Source organism: Mirounga leonina, unplaced genomic scaffold (assembly GCF_011800145.1).
Source record: "Mirounga leonina isolate KUSES-001 unplaced genomic scaffold, KU_Mleo_1.0 Mir_376, whole genome shotgun sequence".
Lineage (NCBI taxonomy): Eukaryota > Metazoa > Chordata > Mammalia > Carnivora > Phocidae > Mirounga > Mirounga leonina.
Window position 1 is genome coordinate 2,781,038 of NW_023270718.1, and position 18,011 is coordinate 2,799,048.

An 18,011-nucleotide genomic window follows, 5' to 3' on the forward strand; every position below is an offset into this window, starting at 1 on the left:
GCCATGGCGCTGGGGCTACAGCGCGCAAGGTACTGGGGTTCGGGGCAGGAATGGTGGGAAGCGGGGGGCTCTCCTTCCAGCGACCCCCCCGAGCCGGGTGGGGGATGCGCGGGTGCAAGCCGAGGACGCCCCGGGACGCGCGGTTGGAGGCACATCCCCGGCGCACCCTCCACCCTACGGGATTGCAGGCGAGGGGGATTTCCCCAAGTCCCCGGCTGCCCCGCCCCGCCCCTTTAGCCCGGAGTGACTTCAGGGTGGTGATCCCCAATTTCTTGCTGCTCCGGGTTCGCTTTCCCTCCTGGTTAGGGTCCGTACGGAATTGGGGGTGCTTGTGTTTGAGTAGTTCCCGGGCTTCTGCGGAAGGCGTTCTCCTTCCACGTATTGAACCTACTGGCCTCCGAATTCCCAGAATTGAGGTTGTTCCTTGCCACGGGACCCAGGGGATCCTAGGGTATATTGGATACCCCAAAACTAAGCCTTCCCAGATTCAGGGGGTCCCTTGAAATGGGAAGTCAGATTCTGAGTTCAAGAGCAGAGAGATCCCTTATAATTGGATGCTCCCTGACAGTCTCTCAAACGTTGGGTTCCTTAGAAATAAGGGGGGGGTCCCCTTTCAGCAACTACCTGGGACCATTCCCAGAGACCTTTTTGTATCCTTTTGAAAGGTAGAGTCACCCCTTTTAATAACAGAGAAACAGCCTGACCTACTTCCCAAAGTCTAGCCCCTTAGCTCCCTCTCCACCCCCACTCAGTGCCTGTGACTGTGGACAGGGGCACACCATCCAAGCCTTATTTGGGGAGTCCCCCATGGAGGGTGCTGTGCCTGATTCAGTGCAAGCCTTGATGGGAGCACCCCCTGCTGAAGTGTTCAGCTGGGTCCTACTGGCCAGAGAGTAGGTTTCTGTGATCACTTCCATCTGCTGAGTGCTCTGGGTCCAATGCCAGGGGGTCTACCTGGTGATGTTTTCTTGGGACCCTGGAAAATCTTGCAGGCCCTTGGTTTCCCTTGTCCAATCTGAGGCATCCAGGAAGCCTCACCCCCTTCCCTCCTCCCTGGCTTCCCAGGTTTGATTGGGTCTGTCCACACCCCCATGTTTTTTAGTCCCCCCTCCCCTGCTGTTCCCCCCTTCAGTTCTATTCCAGTCTCTGGCTCTGGGCCTGACAGGGAACTCCATCCCACCCCTTCTGGGCCAGTCTCAGCCCAGCCCCTCCCAGCGCCCCCTCCTGGCTAGGTGGGGGCCCCTCTTGGCTGAGCTGGGGCGCTCCCCCCTCCCCACCAAGGCCAGCCCTTTCCTGTGGTGTCATCCCAGTGCTGTGCACCACCCACTCATAACTCGCACCCAGATCCTGGCCACGCTCCATCCCCTCCTGCACCCCTAGGATGGCCCTTGGGGGCCTTGGTGATGGTGAGTGGGCCCCCATACCTCCTCACCCCCTTCCCTTCTTCCAGCTCAGGCTTACTGCCATCCTACCCCGGGCAGGAATGTTCTTGGGAAGTCCCTGATGGGTATAAGCGCCCGGGTGCCCCCCAGATCTGAGGGTTCCCAGAGAAGATGGACTTTGGGTACAGGTACCCCACTGGATTACCATGTCCTTGGGAATGAGCAGAGGCAGAGGCAGAGAGACTCCTCCTGACTGACCCCACCCCAAGTCCTTTCTCAAACCCAAACCCTGCTTCTGGACAACCTAAGGCCCCATAGATCCTCTATACTTTCTTCAAGACCCCCACTACCCTCTCAGTGTCAGAAGAGAGATGGCCAAGAGCAGCCCTGAATGTGGCTCAGGGTCTTCCTACTTTCTCCTTGCCTTTGCTCTCTGGTGGCAGTTTCTTCAGAGGTGGGCTTCTCCCTCTCATGGTTGGGCGGGGCGGGGGTACTGGGCCCCAGCCCCCATTCCCAGGCCTCACTCTGGGGCCTCCAGACCCTGGCCCCGCCTTCTGTTCTCTGCTGGAACACAGAGGAAGGGTGGCAGGGTTCCAGCTGCACGTCCCAAGCTGGGCAGAGTGCCAGGGGGCTGGACCAGGGCTGGGCATGGGGCCAGCTGGGGAGGCTGGCCAGCTGGGGAAATCCGGAGGCAGCAGAGGTGGGACAAGGGGAAGGCACTGAGGCCACCGGGCAAAGGAGGGACAGGGCGGGGGCCCCTGGGGTGGACGTGCCCACCCAGGCATGCATTTAAGAGCAGAGGCCCTAAAGTCAGGTTCAGATCCCCGCTCATCACCTTCTTGGGTGTGTGGCCTTGGGCCAGTGACTGCCTCTCTGAGCCTCAGTGACATATCCTGGAAAATGGGGGGTCATACCTCCCCTCCCCTGCACCACATCAAAATAAGGAGCAGTGAGGGAACCGATCTTTACGGGCAGGATACCCTACGGGTTGCAATAAACTGTGTTCAAGTCAGACAGTGTTCTGGGTAGAAGTAGATACACCATGGGACTCACTGAGATGGGTGGAACATAGTTGCCCTGGGGGGGGGGGGCTGATTACCAGCTGGGTTACTTGGGCCAGTGATGCCATTGCTCAGAGCCTCGGGTTCAGGCCCTGTGAAAGGGAGACCACTTTTCCTGCTGCATCGGGCTGTTGAGAGGATTTAAGGGTGTCTCTAGCTCCTTGAGCGCTCAGTACAGCAAAGCAATCATGATGATTACTCTCAGGATGCTTTGGTCTACTTCCAAGGCGCCTGTGTGAAGATCGTGTACACACACCACACCACGGGGTTACCACCAAAGCCCACGGGTCTCTCCAGTGCGCAGGAGACTCCGGAGCCTTCCATCCCTGATGTGGACAAAGAGGGAATAATAAAAAGTTTAGCCTTCTCATGGCACTTATCAATTGCCAGGCCTGTTTCAAGTCCTTGACATATATGAATTCATGTAATCTTTTAAAACAACCCTGTGGGGTCGTGTCGTTATGCTCAGGGAAGGCCTGCAATTTGTCCCAAAGTAACACAGCTCTTAAGCTGTGGAGTCGACACTGGAACCCTGCACCGGGCGAACTCATCCCTACTCAGTTTAACGAAAGAAAGGCCGGAGACCCAGGCTTCTCTGAAGCCAGGACTTCCTATCAGAAGAACATCCAGAGGTCAGACTGGGAGCTGGAAGGAGAGTCCCGTGCAGCCACCAACTGGCTCCTTCTATGGAGGGAGAAGTCAGCCACAGAGAGGATAGCTGAGCCCAGCTGCCCAGGAGGTGGGGGCCGGCCCCACCCCATTCCCCCGCTCCCACTCCCTCTTCCCTCTGTCTGGGCCCCCGGCTCGGTGAGGCCCGCCCACCCCCACCCTCTGGGCAGGAAGACAAACAGGGCTGGAACAGAACAGGACAGGACGGAATGTCCTCTGGGCAGAGTAGGACTGGAGGGAGGCCCCTGCCTCCCACCAGCCAGGAGGGAGGGAATGGGGGTGACTGCTGGCTCCCTCCACCCCTCCAACCCAGCCTGCCCCCTTCTGTGCCTCCCACTGGTTGCATGGAGTTTTTTCCGTCTGCAGCCTGACAGGACAGTCCCCTCCCCTCTCCCCATCAGACCTGTGGGTGGGGCTGCAGGTCTCCTGCTTGGCGGCGAGGTTGATGCCATCCCCAGGAGTGGCCTCTGGTTTTTGGAAGGGACAGCCTCCCTTCCTAGAGTTCTGCTTCCCTGGGGTGGGTCACAAGGAAGGAATCAGAGAGAAGGAAGGCTTTGGAACTGCACTGCCTGAGTTCAAATTCCGGCTCTGCCAGTTACTAGCTTTGTGACTTTTTGGGGAAAGGACTTTACCTTTCAGAGCCCCGGTGTCCCCTTTGTGAAGTGGAAATTTAAGGTGCGTCCTGGGATTGAATGAGTGCACATAGGCAGAGTACTTAGAACAGTGCCAGACTCAGCAAATCGTAACTGCTTATTAACGGTTTTATCAATATTATAAATATACAGAAGATTATGCATACCGTACTATATATAATATACTCCAGTTTTTTTTTTTTTTTTTTTTTTTCTCAAAACCTATGTTGTTTGGATTCAGACATTTAAGACAGTGAGAAGCACTAACCTGGAGATAAACCCAGGGCCAAAGAACAGAGAAAACTGAAGAGTTCAGGCAGACGACTGTTCAAACCTGCCTTCACTCCTTAGGAGCAAGCACTACAACCTCTCTGTGCCTTGGTTTCCTCATCTGTTCAATGGGGATAACGTTACTACCTTCTTTCTGGGGTTGTCTGAGCTCTTAGTGGGTTAATGTAAGTTACCCACTTGGCCCAGGGCACTGACGGAAAAAAGCTGGATAAGTGGCAGGTATTTCTGACAAAACAGTCCTCATCCTTCTACCCGCCCCCCATCCCACATTTGAAGTGGATTAAAGGGTAGGGGTGAGTGGTTAGCTGTTGGCTCCAGAGAACACTAGGGTTGGTTTGCTGTATGACATCGGCAGGGCCCCTGTTGGTGGGTGGTTGGACTTTGAGATCTGTGTTCTAAGATTCTGAGGATTCAGCTCAGCTGAGGAGGGAAAGGGCAGGAGAGGGGGTTCAGGGAGGCTGGAGGGCAGGGGGCCGGGAGGCTGCTGACATCTTCAGGTTCCCTCCCTTCCCTGGCTTGGGGCCAGCTCGGCCAGCGCCCTCCCAGCAGGAGGCCTCCCTGTCCCCCAGGCGTCCCAAGCCCGGGGAGCAAACAGCAGATAAGTCAGGGAGGGGACAGCGGGCCCCGGGCACGCCTCAGAGAGCGAGGCGCTGGGGGCAGCCTGGGCTGGCGCAGGCACAGATAAAATCTGCGGCTAGGCGCTGCCCCGCAGTATAACCCTCGCAGGCCCTGAGAGCTCCGGGAACTCGCCCGGGCCACACAGCGAGCCCTGCACGGTCGCGGCCCTGCCCTCTGTGAGCCCGGGCCCCATGTGGCAGCGCCCCACGTGCATGTCCCATCCAACTCTTTCCCTTCCGGGGGCGCCGCCAGTGAACGCTGCCGATGCCCGCAGGTCGAGCACGGAGCTGCGCAAGGAGAAGTCCCGGGATGCGGCCCGCAGCCGGCGCAGCCAGGAGACCGAGGTGCTGTACCAGCTGGCGCACACGCTGCCCTTCGCCCGCGGGGTCAGCGCCCACCTGGACAAGGCCTCCATCATGCGCCTCACCATCAGCTACCTGCGCATGCACCGCCTCTGCGCCGCAGGTGAGCCCCGCCCCTGGGAAGTCCCACCTCGACGAGGCCCCGCCCCCTAACGTATTCCCGCCCCTTGGGAAGCCCCACCTCCTTCGAGGTGGAATTCTAAGGAGTAGGGAGGCCAGCTAACTCCCTTGGGTGCCTCAACCCTTAGGATTTGGTCCCCAGGGAGACCTTCTTGCAATAAATATCCCTGCGAGGCTTAGCTGCCCAATTTTTAATGACCACTTGAGAGAGTCCCCTCCCTAGCTCCCTAGGTCTGTCTCCCCTCCCCTCAGTGCCATCCTCTTGAATTCCCAGCCAGTTAGAATTCTACCCTGCAGGGGGCTTTCATACACACACACCCCTTGGAATCCCCGAGACCCTGAAAAGATTTTATTTACGAGGTCACCTGGGAGTCCCTGCTGCTTTAGAATTCTGCCCACCCCCACCCCCCATCTACAAGGTCCTGCCCCAAGAATTCTGAAATTCTGAACTCCTGGGAGGCTTGCCCCCCGCTTAGAATTCTGACTCTCTCTAGCTCCTGGCCCCTTAAATTTTGACCCCTGGGAATCCCATCCTTTTAGAAGTCTGTCCCCCTAGGAGGCCCACCCCCTTAGAATTTGATTCTCGTGGGAGACCCCCACCTCCTTAGAATTCTGTGCCCTTGGGAAGCCCTGCCCCCTGAGGATTATAATCATTGGTGGCCCTGCCCCCTTCCTTGGGACTCCCAAACCACTGGCATATGTTCTTGCTCACCTGGGGGCACCTGTAAGTTCTTCTGAGTGAGGGAAGGCAGAGGGAGGCTAGCCAGGGTGGCTCCGTGGCTGACTAGAGACACTCCATCCACCCTGATGCGGACACCAGGGGAGTGGAACCAGGTGGGAGCAGGGGGCGAAGCTCTGGATGCCTGCTACCTGAAGGCCCTGGAGGGCTTCGTCATGGTGCTCACTGCCGAGGGAGACATGGCTTACCTGTCGGAGAATGTCAGCAAACACCTGGGCCTCAGTCAGGTGAGAGGGGCTGTCTGCTTTGTGCCTGGCCCTGTGCAGGTGATGCCAGGATACAGAGGTGACTGAGACTGCCCTAGCCCTGCCTTTACAGGGCTCACGGCACAGAGGGGAGACAGATGTGTCACCAGCCAGGAAGATGCAGAAGGGTCAGGGCTGGGATGGGGCAGCCTAGGGGGCCCTGTGAGCCAGGGGAAGGGGGTTACCTGAGCCAGCCTCAGGGGGAGTCGAGGGCTTCCTGGAAAAGAAGACATCTGAGCCGAAACCTGAAGGACTTAGCCCGTCAGAAGTTATGGGGAACGGATGGGAACAGCGAAGACTAGGAATGTGCATGGCTGAGGGAACAGAATATGCAAAGACCCAGAGGTGAGAGAAAACAGAGCACTGGCGGGGAATAAAGATGTTTATCCTGGCTAAGTGCAGAGTGCAATGGGAAAGGTGAGAGAAAAAAATCTAGAGAGGTCAACAGAGCTAGATAATTTAGGGCCAAATTAGGTTTATTGCCAGGGCACTGGGGAACCGTGGATGGATTTTTATCAGGGGAGAGGCTGTGAGAGAGGCAGAATCAGATTTACCATTTGAAAAGCTCCCTCTTGGTGCCCACAGAGGTAGAGTTGGAGGGATAGGACTAGAGGCTGAGGGTCCATCCACAGGGAGGGGTACAGGGCCCTGGGTGGGAGAAGAGGAGTATGAGCAGCGGTCTGGCGACGGGAAGGCAGGAGACACAGGGGAGAACTGATTTCAGCGAATCCATACAGCATGCCCCACAGGAGAGTTATTGTTCTTTTTCCTATTTCACACAAATGGGCTCCATAGTTGGCATCTATTCCTTTCTCCTTCCTTGTTATCCCACTCCTGGTACCAGTTTCTCTGTTAGCTTGAGCTCTTCTTGGGTTCAGACAGGTGAATGTCCCAAGGCCCCAAAGCTAGGAAGTGGCAGAGCCAGGATTTGAATCCAGCTATAGAAGGTGCTGTCAGAGGAGAGAGATCCCTCTCCACTGGACTGTGAGCTGTAAGGATCCCCTCCTGCCAGCACCATGCCCATTTCCTGAATTGAAACAACCTGCCAAATCTTTGGCTTGGCAAAGATTGGGATCTGAATGGGGTCTCACCTCAGGGCCTTTGCACTTGCTGTTCCCTCTTTCCAGAACACTCCAGAGAGCCACATGACCACCTCCCTGGCTTGGTTCAGCAATTTGTTTAAATATCACCTCAAGACACAGACTCTGACTACGGCCTCTAAGATAGCATGCCATCATTTCATGGCCTTATGCTAGTTTTCTTCCTAATACTTACCATTTTGTTTTATATCTGTGTTGTTTTGTTTTATTTGCTTCCTTATTGACCATCTGCCCTGCTAGCCAGTAAGCTCTGAGAGGCAGGGATTTTGTCTGTGTGGTCACAGCTCTGCCTACCCATCTGGAAGGGGGCCTGGCTATAGCAGGTGCTAAAGCGATGGTTGCTCAGTGAGCGTGTGAGTGAGTGAGTGAATGAATGAATGAATGAATGAACAAATGAATGAATGGACTAGTGAAGTAATCCAGGCTCGTGAATCAGGGCAGGGATGGTGAGGATGGGAAGGAGGACTCTGGTGAAAGTGCTCTGCCTCCCAGACACCCCCTGCTTCCCTCCCTGGCAGCTTGAGCTCATCGGACACAGTATCTTTGATTTCATCCATCCCTGTGACCAAGAGGAGCTCCAGGACGCCCTGACCCCCCAGCAGAGTGAGTTTCTCAGAGGCCTCTGACCCTGGTTATAGAAGCCGAGGCTCCACCCTCCTCTCAGCATATCCCCTCCTCCTCTGGACGACTGGACTGAGGAAGATGGAAGAGGGGACATGGCCCTGCCCTGGGGTATCTGGAGGAGCATTCCCTCCCCGTGGGGGTCCCTCCCCGGTTCCAGGTCTCAACCCTGGGGAATGAGGCTGGCGGGGCGCTGGAGGGAACTGGGCCCTGTCCAGAGCCTCCTGGTGACCTGCTCACCCCCCTCCCCGTGGCCCTCCCTAGGCCTGTCCAAAAAGAAGCTGGAGGCCCCCACCGAGCGGTGCTTCTCCTTGCGCATGAAGAGCACCCTCACCAGCCGCGGGCGCACCCTCAACCTCAAGGCGGCCACCTGGAAGGTGGGCAGGGCCTGGCCTGGAGGAGGGTAGAGGTTTCTCCTTCTCAGCTCCCAGTGGGACCCCCAGAGACATACCTCCCAGCCCCATGGGAGCCCCAGGCCCACGTGCATCCCCGCCTTGCCCCCCTCACCCCAACCAGGTGCTGCACTGCTCTGGACACATGAGGGCCTACAAGCCCCCTACACAGACTTCCCCAGCAGGGAGCCCCAACTCGGAGCCCCCCCTGCAATGCCTGGTGCTCATCTGTGAAGCCATCCCCCACCCGGGCAGCCTGGAGCCCCCACTAGGCCGGGGGGCCTTCCTCAGCCGCCACAGCCTGGACATGAAGTTCACCTACTGTGATGAGAGGTGGGCAGGAGTATATTTTTTTCTTTTTTTTTTTTAATGTTTTATTTATTTATTCATGAAAGTCAGAGAGAGAGAGAGAGAGAGAGGCAGAGGCAGAGGGAGAAGCAGGCTCCCTGTCTATCAGGGAGCCCGATGTGGGACTCGATCCCAGGACCCTGGGATCATGACCTGAGCTGAAGGCAGACGCTTAACCATCTGAGCCACCCAGGCGCCCTAGAAGTGTATATTTTTAATCATTATCATCATTATTACGTCTTATTTTATTCATTGCTTCCTGTCTTTCTTTTTCTGGATTTCTTTCTTCCTTTCTCTTCCCTGCTCCTTTCCTCTCTTTCTTTTCTTTACTCTCCCCATCCCCGTCACCCCTGTCCCTTTCTTGCTGTGGCGGTAACAATCACCACAAGCCAAGGGGCTCGGCACAACACACGTTCACCATCTCACAGCTCTGGAGGCTCCTTGCCTTAAACACTTCTGGAATCTTCCTACATTCCTTGGTTTGGAGTGCCTTCCTCCATCTTCAAAGCCCATGGCCCTGCCATCTGCCAACAACAGAACAGAACAGAACCTGTGGTGTTCTCCGAATCCCTCTGTAAGGGCCCCTGTCGCCACAGGGGCCCCTCTGGCTTGTCCAGGTGAAGCTCCACATCTCAAGACCCTTCCCTTCATCAGCCCCGCAGAGTGCCCTTTGCCCTGTGAGGTCGCGGTAGTCACAGGTCCCCGGGATTAGGAGGCGGACCTCTCCGAGGGCCATTGTTCAGCCTATCACAGTCCCTTTTCTCTTTCTGACTCTCCCTTTCTCTCTGTTACAACCCTGTCCATCTCTGCCTTGCTGGCTTCATCCCCGTGTCCCCCAGCCCCACCCTCCACCTTAGCCAGTTGAACTGACCAGGCCCCACTGCACCCACCCCAGGATCGCGGAGGTCGCTGGCTACAGCCCCGATGACCTGATCGGCTGCTCCGCCTACGAGTACATTCACGCTCTGGACTCGGACGCTGTTGGCCAGAGCATCCACACCCGTACGTGAGACCTCCTGGCACTCTGAAACCAGCTCCCCAGCCCCCCATGCTCCAGGGAGCCTCCCCCCACACCCCGACACCAGCTCCCTGCTCCCCACGCCCCAAGGAACCTTCTCTTCCCTGGTCCCTCGTACCCAAGCCCCTGCCCCCAGCGCCTTCTCTCCCCATCTGCCCCTTCTATGGCCCTGACCCCTCCCCGTCCCCCTCCCCAGTGCTGAGCAAGGGCCAGGCAGTAACGGGGCAGTATCGCTTCCTGGCCCGGAGTGGTGGCTATCTGTGGACCCAGACTCAGGCCACAGTGGTGTCAGGGGGCCGGGGTCCCCAGTCTGAGAGTATCGTCTGCGTCCACTTCCTGATCAGGTAAGTGGGAGGGGGTGTGCGTGGGTCTGGTCTGCATGAGTGTGGTTCACTGAAATTGAAAAGTACTCTATATCCAAATTAAAGTAAGAAATCTAGCAGAATCATGGGGGCTTTTTTGCTTTTTAAAAATTGAAGTGTAATTTACATATAATAAATTCACTTCTTGCTCTACGGTACTCTGAGTTTTGACAAAGGCGTGGGATTGTGTAATCACTTCCACAATCAAGCTATAGAGAATCACCCAAAAATATTTTGTCATAGTGAATCCCACCTCCCCTAACCACCCCTACCCCCACCCCGAGTCCCTGGCAACCACCGAGCTGTTCTCTGACCCCTAGCATTTTGCCTTTTCCAGAATGTCATGTTCGTAGAATCCTGCAGGATGGAGCATTTTGAGTCTGGCTTCTTTCCCTTAGCATAATATATTTAAAATGGATCTCTGCTGTGTGTATCAGTTGCACCTTTTTAATGTTGAGTGGTGTTCTATGGTATGAATATGAACAGACCAGAGTTTGTTTATCCATTCGCCAGTTGGAGGACATTTGGGCTGGTTCCTATTTCGGGTGATTACGAAAAAAGCTACTGTAAACATTCTCATAGAAGATTTTGTGAGGTCATGTTTTTGTTTCCCTTGGGTAAACACCTAGGCATGGTCAGTGTATATTTAACTTCATAAGAAACTACCAGGTCATTTTCCCAAAAGGCTGCACCATTTTGCCTTCCTACCAGCAATGTGAGGGTTCCCGTTCTCCTGCATGGCTGCCAGCATTTTGTGTTGTCTGTTTTTGTCTTCTTTGCTTTTAATTTTAACCATTCTAATGGATGTGCAGTGGTAAATCACAGGCTGTCCTCCACTGCATTCAGCATATTAGAAGTTTTTCACCACGACAACATTGTGACAAGGGGCAGCAAATTAGCACAGAAAACAGAGAATTACAGCTTTTCTTTGAAAATTATCTTCCAGGACATGGTATCAATTTCTAAAGCCTTAGGTGTTTCCCTACGTCTTTTTGATCAAGGACAGGTTCTATTCGAAAACGGAAGTGGGGAGGGGAGCCTGGGTGGCTCCAGTCAGTTAAGCATCTGGCTCTTGATCTCAGCTCAGGTCTCGAGATCTCACAGTCGTCAGCGATGGGCTCCATGCTGGGTGTGGAACCTACTTAAAAAAAAAAAAAAAAAAGCGGGTAGCAGGAATATCCATAGTCTTTGTATTGCACAAGAAAACAAGACTGATCATCTGTGGAATGTTCTCATTTTAACACTCTTCCAAATCAGGGTCTGAATAACTTGTCCACGTAGCAAGAGGGGCCTCGCCATTGTCACTGTGAAGGAGAGGGGACCTGCCCCCGCATCTTCTGGAAACTCCTTTTATTAATTGTGAAGATTTGCCTTTCTATGGCCAGGCCCTGTGGTTTCAGTCTTCTGTACTCTAAGCAAAGAGCAGGCCGGAGAGTTCATTTTTATTGGCAGACATGGGTGAAGAAGGAATAGCTTACTTAATTCCAGTGAAATAAGGAGCATATGGTATTAATTGTCCTTGTTCTGTGTATGTTGTGTGGTGTGCAGTTGTGTGGCTATTTGTGTGTGCTCGGGTGCTTATACTTTGTAGTATAAAAACTCCTCCCCTGGGGCGCCTGGGTGGCTCAGCTGGTTAAGCGACTGCCTTCGGCTCAGGTCATGATCCTGGAGTCCCGGGATCGAGTCCCGCATCGGGCTCCCTGCTCGGCAGGGAGTCTGCTTCTCCCTCTCCCGCTCCCCGCTCTTGTGCTCTGTCTCTAAAATAAATAAATAAAATCTTAAAAAAAAAAAATGGAAGAAAGGCTGAAAGTCGATGATTTAAGCCTCCAATTAAAAACAAAACAAAACAAAAAACCAGAAGGGCGCCTGGCTGGCTCAGTCAGTAGAGCATGTGACTCTTGATCTCCGGGTTGTGAGTTCAAGCCCCACATGGGGTGTAGAGATTACTTAAAAAAATAAAATCTTAAAAAGAAAAGAAAGAGGGGCGCCTGAGTGGCTCAGTCAGTTAAGCTTCTGCCTTTGGCTCAGCTCATGATCTCAGGGTCCTGGGATTGAGCCCCGCATCTGACTCCCTGCTCAGCGGGGAGTCTGCTTCTCCCTCTGACCCTTCTCTCTCTCATGTGTTCTCTCTCATTCTCTCTGTCTCAAATAAATAAATAAAATCTTAAAAAAAAAAAAAAAACAAACTCCTCCCCTTCCAGACCTGAGCCTCCCTCCATTGCAGTGAGCAATCGCTTTATAAGAATAAAACTCGGGGCGCCTGGGTGGCTCAGTCGTTGGGCGTCTGCCTTCGGCTCAGGTCATGATCCCAGGGTCCTGGGATTGAGCCCCGTCTCGGGCTCCCTGCTCCGCGGGAAGCCTGCTTCTCCCTCTCCCACTGCCCCTGCTTGTGTTCCTGCTCTCGCTGTCTCTCTCTCTGTCAAATAAATAAAAAGATCTTAAAAAAAAAAAAAAAGAATAAAACTCATTTACACAGGGCACGGCTGAATCTTCAGCACCTAGAACAGCGCCTGGCACCTAATAGTTGTTCAATAAACAAGAATCGCAACTACTTACATAGAGCTCACCATTTGCCAGGCACAGTTCTATGCGTTTTATGTGTTTTAGCCCACTTAGGCCTCCTAATAACCTGGGGAGGAGGTTGTTTTATTTTTTTAGATTTTATTTACTTATTTATTTGAAAGAGAGAGCATGATCAGGGAGGAGGATTAGAGGGGGAGTAGTAGACTCTCTGATGAGCAGGGAGCCCGATGCAGGACTCGATCCCAGGACCCTGGGATCATGACCTGAGCTGAGGGCAGACGCTTAACCAACTGAGCCACCCAGGCGCCTGGGAGGAGGTATTATTTTATTCCTCCTCTTTACAGAGGAGGAAGCTGGGGCGCAGAAAGGTTCAGCCACAGGCTCGAGGTCACACAGCTTCTAAGTGGCACGACTGGGATTTGACCCCAGGCTGCTGGCTGTAGGTCCATTGCTCTTAGCCACCAGACAGTACTAGTTGTCTAGGACATGTTTATGGAATGAACGAATGAATGAACGAATGAGTGAACTTCATGTGCCGAATATGTGTGAGTGTGGGAATAGGGATTATGAGTGCACGTCTGTCTGTGTATACACTTGGATGTATATGAGTGCTCCTGTTTGTGCTTGCGTGAACCGTGCGTATACATGTGGGCCAGGTGCGTGCTTGCGTTTTTCAAAGGGGAAGGTGTGGCTTTGGTCCAGCCTAAACTGGGAGGTGTCCAGCCCAGAAGGGGTTTGGTGAGGGTGGGGAAGGGGCATAGCTTCTCAAAGAGCCAGTGGGAGGACCACCCAGGTGCCAGCCTGGGTATGGTTATGCAAATGAGATGCAAACGAGGGCCTGGTTTTCAGCCCCCTGGCCAATTCTCCAAAAGCCGATTGGGCTCAGAACATTTGGGTTGTCTCAGCAGCTAGAGACTGGGGAGAAGGTAGGCGCGGGGGCATAAGAAGGATATATTTATAAATCCATTCCCTTGAATATGAAAAATGTCTATGAATAGAAACTTCATAAATAAAATCTTATTCATTAAAATATATCCCTCTGAATTCTTCATATTTGGTAATGTAAGAATGTTAAATATATATACTTCATCAGTCATTTATAAGAGTATGTTTATAAGTAAATATAAAGAGAATATTTCGTTCTTACGCCTTTGACTCTCCCCTTCTCTGTGCCCCGTTCCCCCCACCCGTCTCCCCTCTCTATCCAAGCTGTGTTAAATGCCAACCTTTTTTTTTTTTCTCCCCGTCTCCTTCCACAGAGAGAGCTTGGGAAGACACACATAACTTTATTTTAAATGCTATTATAATAAAAAGCATCCAACCAAAATTAAATCCGTAAAAGAAACAAGTAAATGTGGCAAATTATTTCCTGCACAATGCCCTCCTGCCCCTGAACAAGATCACCTCCTGTGATGGGACATCATCTAAGGGGGCTGCCTGGGCCGGGGCCCGAGGACGCTCCCTGACTTCCGCTCCCCTTTTTGCCCTATACCCCAGCCGGGTGGAAGAGACCGGAGTGGTGCTGTCCCTGGAGCAAACGGAGAGACACTCTCGCAGACCCATTCAGAGGGGCACCCCCTCCCAGAAGGATGCCCCTAATTCCAGGGACAGCTTTGGTATGGGGCAGGGCTGGGACTGGGAGGGGTTGTGGCCCCAGGACGCTTGAGGGAAAGCCCAGACACCTTAAGAATGGGGCTCACCAGGCCCTGTGTGACCTGACTCCCGCCTTCCCCTTCCTCCCCTGAATGGGGCTCACCAGGCCCTGTGTGACCTGACTCCTGCCTTCCTCCCCTTCTCACTCACTCTCTGAGCTCCCAGCTTCCTTAGTGCTGTCGGAATACTAGTCTCTCATGCCTCCAGGCCTATGCACTGCCAGCTTCCTCTGCCCAGAATGCTCTTCTCTCTTCTGTCCTTCCACTTATCCTCTGTCCCTGGGATGATTGCTTCAGTCTTGTTGCTCCTCTGCTCGGAATCCTGCTATGGCTCCTCATTGCCCCCACCCTTCAGCTGGCTCCCTGCTCCCACCTCACTGCTCACTGGCATCCAATAATCCTGATCCTCCTGAGTCTGGCTCCTTTCTCCCTCTTCCTTCTCTCCCACCTGACCCCCGCCCCCAATCCCGGAGGAGTTTCTCTTCCAGTTGGTTCTTCAAGGCCATCACCTTCTTCAAGCTGTTGCTGGCAGCCCATGCTCCTGGGTGTGGTGTGGGGGTCACTGATATCCTTTCCTTTTCTGGCTCAAAACTCACCTCCAGGGACCTTAGAACCTCCTTGAGGGCCTGGGGCCAGTCTTTTCTCCTAATATGCAAGCCCCCCAGAGCGGAGTGGCTGATTGCTGCTCTGTGCCATTGGAGAATTGGGTCAGTCGTGTGCCTTGGTCTGGCCATGCTGATTTTAAATACTAAAACGTTTCCCCACCATTGGGCAGTTGCTACTCTGCCCAGCCTACTGTGTGCCCCCCGACCCCACACTGGCCCCTCTAGGACCCTCCAGATTCTCACCACAGTCTGGCAACTGGAGGGATAGAATCTGGTCCCACAAGGGTTGTCCAGAACTCAGCTCCCCAGCACTGTGAACAGCCTCCACCCTGACTGGTTATAGAAAATGTCAACGAGGCTCCCTGGGGTTGGTGGGGAGGGCTCTGCCCCTCAGCCCTGGATGACCATCCTGTGTCCTCCCCATCTGTGTGTCCCGTAGATGCCTCTGGTCCCCGGATCCTGGCCTTCCTGCACCCCCCCGCCCTGAGCGAGGCCACCCTGGCCGCTGACCCTCGCCGCTTCTGCAGCCCTGACCTGCGTCGCCTCCTGGCACCTATCCTGGATGGGACTTCAGGAGCTGCCACCCCCAACGCACCCCCAGCCACACGGCGCTCCCAAAGTCCTCTTCCAGTAAGCCGTCCCTCCCAAGTAAACCCTCAGCATCCAGGCTGCTTTGGCCTTGGGCTTGAATCTTGCTATTCTCCGGGCCTCAGTTTCTCCCTCTGTGCAGTGGGAAGGTTGGGGTGAGATGGGGTTCCTTTAAGACCTAGATCCCAGATTCTTCAACTGTTATCTGGACCAAAACCTAGGTTATTTGGGACTGGCATGGGTGACCCCTCCCTCCTTCTCGCTTGTGACCCATCATCCAGGCTCTCAAAGAGTCAAGAATGTCTAATATTAGTCTTAAATGACAAAGACCAGGATTCAAATCCTGAATCTGCCACTTACCAGCTGTGTTACCCTGGACACGTGGGCCCTCAGTGTCTTCATCTATAAAATTAGGATCATAGCAAGTAGCCATCTCATTGGTGTAAGTGAGGGTTCATTGTGATCATTCATGGGAAACACTTAGTAGACACCTGATACCTAGTAGGTGCTCAATATACCATAGCAGTTACTTTTTTTTTCACTTGAGTTCAGATAGTGTGACTTGACTTGGGGGCCCATATTATCTGGTACTGACTCTCCTCATCCTTCCCCAGCCCCCCACACCTCCAAGATCTTCTCTCCACCAGAGAAATAAGACTGTGGCCTTTGACCTCACCTGTACACCTCGGAGAGTGGACTCTGCATCATTTTACCCAGACTCCAGACAGCAAGAGGGCCTGAATATCTTGGCCTCAGGCTTTGGTCTTTGAATCTTCGAGTTTTCCCTGTCAATCTATCCCTGGCCACTTCCACCTTCTGAACACCCAGGTCCAGAATTCACTGGCTTTTGCTGTTTGAACCCCTTGGTGTCCCAGCTATCTGACATTGAACCCTCATTTCTGCCCCTGAGCTCAGATGTCCACACTATCTTACTGTTAACATTTCCTAGACTCCAGATTTCCTTAAGTGTCTACTCTCTCCCCACAGGCCGATCTCCCAGATGAACCACTCATGAACGTGGAGAATACACACAAACTCTTGGCCTCGGGGAAAGACCTTGAGGCTGTGGAGACGGATCTAGATATAGCTCAGGTAAGGGCTGGCCTGGAAGGAACAGTCTTTATGTCTGTGCTCTGGGGGCTGACATATTTGAGCTTTAGAGAGGGTGGTAGCATGGTTGAGGGGACGAGTGGATGGATGGATAGAAAGGCCATTGTATTCTTTAGGTGGATGATGGTGGATAGATGGATGGGTGATAGTTAGACAGATAGATGGAGGGATGGATGGATGGACAACTGTATTCATTAGGTGATGATGGGGGATAGACGGATGGGTGATGGTTAGATATATGGATGGACGGGTGGCTTGCTGGACCATTATATTCATTAGGTGGAGGGTGGGGGATAGATGGATGGGTGACGGTTAGACGGATGGATGGATGGATGAATAATGGATGTTTGGATGGGTAGTTAGGCCACTGGTTCATTGGATAGATGATAGATGGATGGATAATGTTTGGATGATTGAGCGGCTAGATGAATGACAGTAACGTAGTAGTTATCTATTGCTCCATAAGAAATCACCCCCAAACCAAGCACCTTGAAACAACTAACATTTATCATGTCACACCATTTCTGAGATTCAGGAATCTGGGAGCAGTTCAGCTGGATGGTTTTTGCTGAGTCTCTTGTGAGGCTGAAGTCAAGCTCTCCATCAGGGGTACAGTCATGTGGGGCTAGAGGATCCATGTCCAAGCTCACACACATGGTTGTTGGCAGGCATCAGTCCCTCATTGGCTCTGGCTGGAGGCCTCAGTTCCTTACCACGTAGGCTCTCTGGCTTCCCTGAAGGCAAGGAACCCAAGAGATAATGAGAGTGAGCCCAGGACAGAAAATGCAGTCTTGTACAACCTAATCTCAGAAGCAACATACCATCACTTCACTGTATTGTATTGGTCATAGAGACCAACCCTGGTACAATGCAGAAGGCATCTGCATACACCAGAAGGCAAGGGTCATTGGGGCCCCCAATAATTCATGTCTCTGCCTCATGCAAAACACACTCACCCCCTCCCAAGTGCCCCAAATTCTCTTCCCATGACAGTATCAGCCTAATGTCTGGAACCTCATCACCTACATCGGGTCTGGGCGTGAAGCGCTCACTCTGTTGGCCCGTGAAACTAAAGAGACAAGTGATGTGCCACCAGCCACATGCCCCGCATACAGTGGTGGGACAGGCACAGAGTAAGGCCATGCATTCCCCTACTCAACTAGAGGGAGAGGACTGGCATGCCTACAGGTGTCACTGGTCCACAGCAGTTTTGAAATCCGGTTGGGCAACCATGGGAAGTTCCTTAATCAGAACTCATTCCTACTACTTCCTGGGGCCTCTCTCCATGGTTCTTGTCTCCACTGTCGAGACGCTGGACTCCTCACTTGGAGTCCTCCTTGCTTTTTCATAAAGGGTAATGTGTATTTGCAGCTGAGAGGGTTTTCATGACCACCTTTCTCGTTAGGGAACTTTGGTGGCCCAAAGGTCTCTTTTCATTTAGTACCATCTCTGTCCCTTCCAGTCCAAGCTGCCAACATTTCTGTTTATATAATAATCTTAAAAAAAAAAAAAAAGTGTGGGTCTTATGTGAATCCCTTCGGAGGTTACTCCTTTAGACAAAAGTCATGCCCAC

At 53.3% G+C, this 18,011-nt stretch overlaps 1 protein-coding gene and 1 long non-coding RNA gene across 2 annotated transcripts in view; one reads left to right on the forward strand and one right to left on the reverse strand.

The window, feature by feature from the left end:
* The window catches only part of HIF3A (hypoxia inducible factor 3 subunit alpha), a 27,273-nt gene continuing 9,262 nt past the window's right edge, over nucleotides 1-18,011 (forward strand). Inside the window, exons 1-11 of the mRNA XM_034986813.1 lie at nucleotides 1-29; nucleotides 4,928-5,118; nucleotides 5,956-6,101; nucleotides 7,738-7,822; nucleotides 8,105-8,217; nucleotides 8,357-8,565; nucleotides 9,476-9,582; nucleotides 9,795-9,942; nucleotides 13,981-14,099; nucleotides 15,180-15,370; nucleotides 16,316-16,420. Of these exons, the coding sequence (XP_034842704.1) occupies nucleotides 4-29; nucleotides 4,928-5,118; nucleotides 5,956-6,101; nucleotides 7,738-7,822; nucleotides 8,105-8,217; nucleotides 8,357-8,565; nucleotides 9,476-9,582; nucleotides 9,795-9,942; nucleotides 13,981-14,099; nucleotides 15,180-15,370; nucleotides 16,316-16,420 (1,440 nt within the window). The 5' untranslated portion in view covers nucleotides 1-3. The remainder of the gene's footprint in view (nucleotides 30-4,927; nucleotides 5,119-5,955; nucleotides 6,102-7,737; nucleotides 7,823-8,104; nucleotides 8,218-8,356; nucleotides 8,566-9,475; nucleotides 9,583-9,794; nucleotides 9,943-13,980; nucleotides 14,100-15,179; nucleotides 15,371-16,315; nucleotides 16,421-18,011) is intronic.
* Nucleotides 16,928-18,011, reverse strand: part of LOC117998172 — a 14,248-nt gene continuing 13,164 nt past the window's right edge. The window contains exon 3 of the long non-coding RNA XR_004675952.1: nucleotides 16,928-17,172. This is a non-coding gene — a long non-coding RNA (uncharacterized LOC117998172). The remainder of the gene's footprint in view (nucleotides 17,173-18,011) is intronic.